The following is a 9,618-nucleotide window of genomic DNA, read 5'->3' as shown; positions in this document are numbered from 1 at the left end:
GACCAAAATTCCACGGCGCCTCTAATGCGGCCTTTAACCTTACTACTCCCACTACCAGCGGTAAATTCGCCGGATTGTAAATTACTCAAATCAATGATTGGGCCATACTCAACTTCATCATCAATTCCAAGGTCATCAGCACCGGCTAGTCATTTGGAGCTTCCGGCTTTGGATGTTGAAGCAGAAGAGGAAGACGAAGTGGAAGTCTTTGTACAAAATGCACTCAGGTGACCAAATTCTCCGCACTAAAAAACGAAGCGGAAAAAACAAAATTAAAAACGGCTTAGAATTGAACTTAAAATAAATTTAGTGAAGTGAGTCGTCGCTTACGTTTCGACCCGAAGGACGAACACTAAAACAATCACGCTATTTATACAATCAGCGTAATATACACTATTGTACTCACGCTATTGTACTACATCATTGTACTTACGCTAATACACACACTTGACAAATTCCTTACGAAACGTGCAGAAAATAAATAACAGCTAAACTGCGTACTGCAGTTATTTAATTATTCTGCCCTAATCTTCGAGATTTAACACACAACACACAATATGCATTGAGAATGTTGGTATATTAGTCGAGTAAGCGACAGTAATATATATATACACTCGAAGTACTGACCAAAGCAAGTGAGCAAAAAGTGAAAAACTTATCTTAAAACAGGGACCAATCTTCATACGGGCACCGCCTCCGTCGCTAGACTTCGATGAACTTTGAGTCTCAGATCGAGATTTCGCGTAGTTCTGCTTGCGTTGACGCTGCTTATCCTTGTACTTTTTCTCAGCTCTTCTTTCCGAACGGTATAAACGTTTCTCGTCGTCAGTGTCAGAAGCCAAATCGTCTGATAAGTATTCATTGACTGTAGCCCAACCAAACTCACTCTTGTCGGCTATTTTTATGGCTTTAACACGCTTCTGAATTAACTGCGTTCCTTCCTCAAGCTTTCTCTTTGCATTTCCAATAGCGTTAGTGTCTAAACATTCGGTGGCATCCTCTAGCTTCTCCAGGACTTGCAGACAGTGATCCAATTGCTGTTGGTTGCCTTTTTTCTTGCAAACGAATGATTCTTTCTTGGCTTGTCTGACAGCTTCTTTAACACGAGTTCCATTTTGCAGTGAAAAGGACTCGGCAAAAGCACCAAGCTTCTCATCGATTAATTTGGAAAACCTGCCGGCCGAAGCCGACAGAGCTTCATCTATTACAGAAGATATAGCGGAAGGATCGAAAGCCATGATCAAGTTATAGAGAAAGAGAGATCGAGAGAGAGCAACGTTGGCTTTAGTGAAGTGAGTCGTCGCTTACGTTTCGACCCGAAGGACGAACACTAAAACAATCACGCTATTTATACAATCAGCGTAATATACACTATTGTACTCACGCTATTGTACTACATCATTGTACTTACGCTAATACACACACTTGACAAATTCCTTACGAAACGTGCAGAAAATAAATAACAGCTAAACTGCGTACCGCAGTTATTTAATTATTCTGCCTGCCTCGTATAATACCCAGCCACTGCCCTCAACTTCTTTTTCATATGACAATGCCACATACCACATGTATTTGACCTACCACAAAAACCACCAAACATTAAAAGAGTGGCTGGACAATCTCTTTATACCAAGGAATGTAAAAACTCTTGATGACGTCAAGGCTTTGTGGGAGGAAGGTTCTGGAGACTGCTTTCCCTTGTGTGAATGGACATCACAAATGAGATCACACAAGGGAGTGTATGGCAAACACACCTCCATATTTAATCAGAGAAAAAAGGTGTATATGGTATACAAAGACGCCAGTTTTAATGAGGATGAAATAAAGAGAACATATACCATAGATGAAGTTACTCCTGGAAAGCTATACAAGCATATTTATGGCAAAAAATAAATTGTTTATTATGATACTTGTATATTCATATTTACTATAAGTTTTGTGTTTGTCTTTTGATTGGACATTTTTTGTATGGGGTAAGATAGGATTTCGGGAAGTGTACCTTATTTAGAGATTTTCAAACCTTGTTATACAGTCTTATAGTTGCACTCGTATATATTCGCCTTTATTGGCACTGAAAAGCGCACGCTAGTATGATATCGTATTTTACACAAGAAAACTCCAATTCTGCAGAGCGGAAATTATTATCCCATGTTAATAGCACATATTGACATATTGCAATTTTCCAAACATACTTTCGTGTGAATGACTTTCCAAGCACAGCCTATATACTTCCATGTGAATCTCACATTTTGCGATAACTCAATCTGTGACTTTCTAAGCACAGCCTATAGTACTTCCACGTGAATGTCATATTTTGCGATAACTCAATCTGTGACTTTCCAAGCACAGCCTCGTATTGAGTGATTTATATAAAGGACAATTGTATTATAAATCGCGGCGTAAAGGACTACATGTCAAGATAAAAAAGGGTGGAATCGTGTAATACATAGGGGATATTCATCTAAGTTTCTAGATAATTTTATTATGGTATAACTGAGGCACATGAGTCATGAATTTCTGAGGCAAATAATAAGGGTTTGTCATCAATCTCTGTGTATAATTCAAAGGTAATCATGAACGAACAAGAGGGTGGGTCAGTAAAGTTTGTTCAGATTTTTTCCTAGCCGACCACCCTTGGTAGAGACAAATTCCCTAATTCCACATATTGCAATACACTCGAATTGTGACTTATTAGTCGCGCTTTTTTTGAACATCCGGGATTGAAATTAGACTCTCTGCATGCAGACATTTGGTTAATTTGCCACTCCGAGCGGGCTGACAGGTAACGACAATTTGTCGTCCAACTACAAGATTGAATTTAGAATTTACCGAGTTGATTTATGCATCCTGAAGGTGGTGTTAGACTGGCCAACTTGCAACGCCGATTTTTCGCGCAATGCTCTTGCACTGCAACACTGTTGCTCCGAAAATCGTGGCCGTGCATGTGACATAGCGCCGAGGACGATTTTTCGCGCAGTATTTCACTCTGCAACAGGCCGGTTGCAGGTTTTTGATCTGGCTTCAAAAACTTGCAACGCAAGATGACTAATTTTCAGCAAATCGATGCATGTGTATCATGTGCGACATGTCCATGCGCCGATTTGACGCACATCAAAATGGCGCCGACTGTAGAAGAATTAAGTAAGTTTAAGAGAACAGCAACAGCAAAGATTGTCTAAAACCTAATGAAACGGATAAGATAAAACTTTTGGAGTTGATGAAAAATGATAAAATCAAGCCGTGAGTGAGTTGCCAGCGCGTGGACTGAATACTAAAGTAAAGGTTGCGCGAAAAGTTGTTCCCGTGTAACATGTTGAAAATAATCGATACAAATGGGGCAATAGCGTTCCGCGAAAAATTGGCGTTATAAGTTGTCCCGTGTAACACCCGCCTTTAGGAAACTGAACCAGAGAGGAATCACTACACCGTGTCAGTGAACGAATACACTGTGCTAGTTTTTAAGATTAAACACAAAAGTGTGTATTACTCTCAATATAAAAAGGGCTGGAACCGTAACGTTCTGTCATTTGAGGTGAGGCAAATGCCACATTTTGCAATTGACTCAATCCGTGACTTTCACAACGTACTCTGAATGCCACATTTTGCAATTGACTCAATCCGTGACTTTCACAACGTACCATGAATGCCACATTTTGCGACAACTCAATCCGTGACTTTGGAAACTAGAAAAATGCGAAAATGGGATTGACGAACATTGAGACTCGCTTCTTTTTTCTCATTTTCTTACAAATAATTCCTTAGTTTAAATGTTTGCTTGTTAGTTTAAACGTTTGCTTGCTTTGGTGGTTCTTTGAAATGATTGAAATACCCGAAACCTTTTTGTGGCTACTGCCTCCTAGAGAGGCGAAGCCACTATGCCATCGAGTCGCGTAAGAAAGTAAGTCCGTAAGTAACACCCCAAGGAAGCCCAAACTGATGAATGAATAAACTTCGCAACCAATCAAGTAGCGACTCACGTTCTTCAATATCGATAAATTACGGAACCAATCATAGCTTGAATAACAAAATCTCGGTATTTCCGAACTGCAACCGATGTAGGGATGACGCATTTTTAAAAGCAGGATTGTTATCTTGGACTGTCTTCGTTCTTCGCTGCTCAAGACTATATCTATATCCTTTTATTATCATTGTTTGCCTTATCACATTGTCAAACTAATATGGGGATCCACCTGGCTATGCCTCGACCAATATATATCTCTCTAAAATCTTTCTTTATCTAAAATCAGGGCAGTAATATTAGAAATTTCGTTTATTTACTTTCTTTCCCTGGTCATATCTAATATGTAAAACCTCTGATTTATAAGAGGTACTTGAATGAAAACGCCCCGTTTTTTGAAAGCCCGAATATTTCAAATATTTGAAGATAATATGATCCAATTACTATTATGAAAGCCAGATATTCTAATAAAGAGTAATACGAGTGAAAATCTTAAATGTATAGAAAAAGCTACAAAGAATATATATATCAAAAGATTTTAGAGAATAATCCTAGGAAAACTGAGCGAAGGAGTAAAAAGTGTTTTGGGCGTAACCAGAGGTACTAATGCTAATGGTAGTAGCTAAATGCATACCATTATCTTATCATTTCATTGCCTGAAATTTCATATATCTATTTTTATATAGCTAATTGACCATTCCAATTGTAATCTAGTTTTCATTAGATAAGCAATAGTAATTTGAAAAACTGATGTCTTGCTTAGTTAGTCATTCATTTTCTCTCTCAGGACAAGTTAAGCTAGTATTTTATTTGGCACTACATTCAAAGGTACATAAGTACATTTTTCTAAAGCTCAAATATCGCCCCCAGCTAAATTATGACAAATTTATGATCCCTAAACCATGGATTTTTCCTAGTGTTCTAGATCTCCTCGTTTTCTTTAAGTCACAGCTTTTTGTTTTAAGTAAACATCCAGCTAAATTTTAAAAATCTTAAAATAGATAGAGGCGACTTATTTTTTCAAAAACAGTTCACATAGTTGGCATTTGTGTAAGATGAAAACTCAAAACAAGACATGCAGATAATGTCATAATATATATTTTTACCCCTGCTACAGGCCTCGTGTACATGCCAGGAGCTACATGATATTCTTATGTGCATTAGCGAAGGATGCCTTTATAAAGGTGTTTGCAAAAAGCAGTATTTTCAAAGTGCTTAAAATCAGTGGGTGTGAAGGTGGGAGTGGTTATATCATTGACATAAAATGTTCTTGCAATGCTTGAGATCGAGTGACTTCACACACTAACTAAAGTATCTGTGTGTGAAATATTAAAAATATTATACCAACACAAAAAATTTACTTCTAGAATAAGGGACTTCCTTCAAATACCTTTATTGACATCTTTATCAAATACTACATAATAGTAAATTTCTTTCAACAGATCAAATGATCAGTATCATAGTTAAATTAGTTTTCAATAGTTTTTATAGCAAGGAAAAAACATCATTTGTCCACTGATAATCTTTAACTTTTTGAAATATATGATGTCATACTGTTGAATGAGTAAAACGAGTATTGGATAATTGACCACATCAATTTACCACAGTCTGAATAGCCAATAACTTGCAGTTTTAATGAGGAACTTTAATGCTGAGGTAAAATAAAGGTGACTGAATAACTTTGCAAATAGTAATCAAAAAAATAAAACAATTACCCTATTTTACTGTGACATCACTGCTTGTTTATGTGGGGGATAAAAGCACCAAATTCAATAGAAAATTCAACAAATTTGCTCCTAGTCAAACAGTTTAATCTAAAATGGCCTGGTTTTCAGATAAAATATGTACTAATATTCTTAGCTTTTGCTGGCTTTTCTACTTCTCTTTGTGGATGGATACGGGTTTTAGAACAATTTTCAGTGAATTTGTGTTGATTTGACCCCCTCTGATGACCATGATCTTTAATAATATAAACAATAGATTGTTTGGATGTGACATCATAGTGAAATAGGGCAATTATCAGACTGAGTATGATATGAAAAGTTATGCTTACTCTCACAAAGAGTTATTTTTTACTCAGCCCAAAACTTAAGTAGATAAGCTCCTCTTGATGCATGGGTTTTCATATCATACTCGGTCTCGTCCAACAATTGCTAATAATTATTTGTCACTATCATTTCTAAGACTTTCATCACTATCACTGCTAGCAATATCATAAGTATCTTCTTCTACATCATACATCCCCATGCTGTCATTCTCTTGTTCTTCGTTATCTGCAATACTATCTTCATCTGTCAAGTCCTTTTCTGATAAGCACTGATTTATTAACCTTCTTCCCTCTTCAAATTCCTTTTCATCCAGCATGCTTTCATCCCCGTCACTTGAATCATGTGTATCTTGAAAGTCTTCTGCCATCTCTTCTAGTACATCCAAAAGTGGAGAAGTCAATCTATTTGTGGTAAAAGAAATAAATGGAAAGAAATTATTCTCAACATTATGCAAAAGGAAGAGTTTTAATCGACAAAAAAAAGTTTTTCATGAGTAATTTAAAGTATGGGAATTTCAAAATAGCATCCAAAGATCTTTTTTTTCTTCTTTGAAAACCATTCCAGTGTTTTATCTTTTAGGATTCTGTTTTCCAGGTGTTGTTAAATCATTCCTTTATTAACGAATTCTGAAATTTTCAAGTCTTTGAAATGTAACATAAACAGAAATATCCAATTAAAAAACGAAAATACCTTTGCAAATATAATAAAAAACAACTTCTTCAATTTTATGTGGACAGCGTATATCAATGTGCAAAAAAAAATTTTTTTACTGCCAATAATAATAATCAATAATAATCTGCTGGTATATTTTATTTAAAAAAAGGAGAAAAGGAAAAGTATTACAACGTGCGTCACACAAATTTTAGCAGAACGAACCGTATCGTGTAATTATAACACAAATAAGGATTCCTAAATAATTTTTATTAACTTTGGAGTCCATGTAATTATTTAAATTGTAGCACAAACTCAAAACCGAAAGTTGGAGAAAAAATGTGAAGCTTTGACTAGAGTATTTCAAATAAGGTATAATAGCTATCTTCCTATCGAAGACGTGAGGTGTCTGACAAATTTGGAAGGATAGTATAAAGCTTTAATACTATAAGTATTTGTCTTATACTCACTCTGCCTTTAGCGATGGGACTATCTTTCGTTTCCTCAGTTTGCAAAAGCGGCATCTACTTTTACATCTCCAGCACTGAGGATGCACTCTCGTTGTTATTGAATCCGTCTCGTTTAACCTTTGTTTCTTGTTCACCAGAGGCTCTGGTGGATAGGGCTCCGCATGCTCTCTTATTGCATCCTTTTCCTTGGCCTGTTTCAGCCGCGAGGAAATAAACGTTGAGAGCTGCTTCATCGCTTCACAGCCCGGTTGCCAACCACTAAACCTTGCGGGCGAAATCTCTTGGAAGGTTTTCATAGTGTCTTGGCTTGCACAGTCAAGCAATCGACCAAACATCAAACAGACGCCATCAACGACAGGATCACCGCGTACTTTATGAGAGGACCTTAAACCAGATAACGTGGCATATGAAAATATTGCTACGTCTAGCAGCTCTGTTATCTGGGATGGCAGCCGTTTAGACTATGGATTAAAAGAGGCCATTTCTAACTTTACAAATCTTCGATATAAAGGCTTACTAGCAAGGAATACGTTCTTCTAGTCGAAGCAGTTGGGACAACGCATTAGTAATATATTCTATTCACATGAGATCACGTGGCTCGTTCCCATGTGTGGAAACAAGACTCTTCAACAGTCCCTCACTCGGTCCAGTCAGCATCATATATTCCCTCTCTGTTTTTGGACAAGTAATTTTAGTCAAAATGCCTTCAAGCAATAGACTGTATTTTCTACGACCTTTATATGATATTGCTTTGTGGCAATATTTTATTCTAACTGGTTTTACATGTAGGAAAGGAAAGAAACCTCACATCAAGTTTACTTACCGTATGCACAAGGTTGTTGCAAACCTCATATGCAAGTTGCTAGAGGCAGAAGCTTTCTCTCACCTTCAAAGAAATCTCGACGCCAGCGATATCAGGGAAGCTACAGGTTGTTGGAGACTAGGAGAAACGGTGACACGAGAAGTAGTTGTGTGGTGCCAAGACCAGTGGAGAAGAAAGGCCCCAGTTCTTCCTGAAGAGGAGTATAACTTCAGTAGTAGCGCCCCTACGAGCGCTGTTACAATTTTCGGGGAAAACATGCCAGTATGTCATTTGTGTGGAGTTCCCTGTCCAGAATGTAGAACAGAACTCAGCAAAGACCTACCTTCTGAAATGACTACGATACAATCATATCTGGATTACCACAAAATTGAGGCAGCGACGGCGGACTCGACAAATGAACAAAGAACGAACGAATCAAAAGATGAGGCCGAAGCAGTGCGGGGTCACGAGAACAGAGGAACGACGCGTTCACCAGGATTGAAAAAACGATTGAGGAAATGGAAACATTAAGTTTCTTTACCTTATTCTGGAACTGAAAGACATAAAAGTGTTTTATCGCACATAGAAAAATTTAATCGTATTTGTTTGTTACTGTTTTCTCATGAGTGCTCTACTTAGTTACTGATGGTTGTTGCATCGAATCGGATTGCCTTTGAGTCAAGAACTACATCGTTCTTTTGCGCATCGGCAGACGGTATATATTAAATTTGGTATACTTTAATACTTTTACTAGTTTCAAGAAACAGAGCAGAACGCAAAGGCAATTAGATTCGACACGGCAAAAGTTCGAATTCTGAACTGGGCATTTTAACTTAGGACTTTTTCAATTCTTTATCTTAATTTTTGGCTTATATGGTAAAGAATACATGTTTTAAAATTTTTACAAGTAGTGATTAAACGTATTCTTATCATAATCGATCTAAATTCCCTTTATCATGCTTGTCTACAATAAGAAACAACATCGACCCTACTTTCAAAAACAAAAAAATATTATGTATTTTATTTTTTTTTTACTATAAACTTCATTTGTGTCAAGCATATATATATATATATATAAAGTATAGAATTGTAAAGTATGTAATGTGGTCTATACTGGTGAATACAGTGCTCGATGCGTAGGGATGCAGAGCAATAGATATATAGTAAAGATTGGATTAAAGACGAGACATGTTCTAAAACAAGTTCTATCTGATGAACAATAGAAATCCAGGCCTAGCTAATTAACTCCTTTCCGAACAATACTTCTTTTGTAAATAATTATTACACCTCTTGTATATAAATATCACAGTAATAGGAATATGTTTCATTAAAGTCTGTCTGATGATAGCGTAAGCACGAAACTCGGAGTTACAGTGAACATGTCTCGTCTTTAATCCAATCTTTACTATATAAAGTATAGAATTGTATATATATATTGTATATAATTATATTTATATATATATGTTTTCGCTTTGTTCAATTTTTATTTTCAAGACTATTTTTATTTTCAAGACTTTTTATTTTCAAGACTATTTTCTACTCAAGACTATTTTGAATAAGAAAGTCGGCAGATTGGATTTAATTTGCTTTATTCCACTGCCGCCAGTATTCTCCTTCAGCTTTGTTGCACGCTTAATTATTAAAATAAAAACAGCTTTTTTCATGTGACAAAATACATCGCCAAATGTC

At 36.4% G+C, this 9,618-nt stretch overlaps 2 protein-coding genes across 2 annotated transcripts; both read right to left on the bottom strand.

Annotated features, from left to right (window-relative positions):
* Window positions 1-524: 524 nt before the first annotated feature.
* On the bottom strand, window positions 525-1,411 carry LOC148910260 (uncharacterized). The gene has a single exon (XM_089032018.1). The coding sequence runs from the start codon at window positions 1,236-1,238 to the stop codon at window positions 525-527; it is 714 nt and encodes a 237-aa protein (XP_088888144.1). The 5' UTR covers window positions 1,239-1,411.
* A 4,451-nt stretch (window positions 1,412-5,862) lies between these two features.
* Window positions 5,863-7,784, bottom strand: LOC148910259 (uncharacterized). The gene is made up of 3 exons (XM_089032017.1): window positions 7,711-7,784; window positions 7,128-7,511; window positions 5,863-6,407 (listed from the first exon to the last, which is right to left on the bottom strand). Exons 1-3 carry the CDS (start codon window positions 7,782-7,784, stop codon window positions 6,119-6,121), a joined length of 747 nt encoding a protein of 248 aa, XP_088888143.1. The 3' UTR covers window positions 5,863-6,118.
* Window positions 7,785-9,618: the final 1,834 nt, after the last annotated feature.

The sequence above is a fragment of the Actinia tenebrosa genome, unplaced genomic scaffold (genome assembly GCF_029948245.1).
Source record: "Actinia tenebrosa isolate PJP-AT-01 unplaced genomic scaffold, QUT_ActTen_1.0 PGA_scaffold17__23_contigs__length_9995812, whole genome shotgun sequence".
Lineage (NCBI taxonomy): Eukaryota > Metazoa > Cnidaria > Anthozoa > Actiniaria > Actiniidae > Actinia > Actinia tenebrosa.
This window is presented reverse-complemented; position numbering and strand designations above follow the sequence as displayed.

What these genes read in the sequence shown, in the direction of transcription:
- LOC148910260 (XM_089032018.1), bottom strand. Translation starts at nt 1,238, where the DNA reads ATGGCTTTCGATCCTTCCGCTATATCTTCTGTAATAGATGAAGCTCTG.
- LOC148910259 (XM_089032017.1), bottom strand. Translation starts at nt 7,784, where the DNA reads ATGCTGACTGGACCGAGTGAGGGACTGTTGAAGAGTCTTGTTTCCACA. An exon ending in AACGAGCCACGTGATCTCAT is followed by an intron (nt 7,512 to 7,710) that starts GTGAATAGAATA and finishes ATCTGGTTTAAG; the next exon opens with GTCCTCTCATAAAGTACGCG. An exon ending in GTCCCATCGCTAAAGGCAGA is followed by an intron (nt 6,408 to 7,127) that starts GTGAGTATAAGA and finishes TACCACAAATAG; the next exon opens with ATTGACTTCTCCACTTTTGG.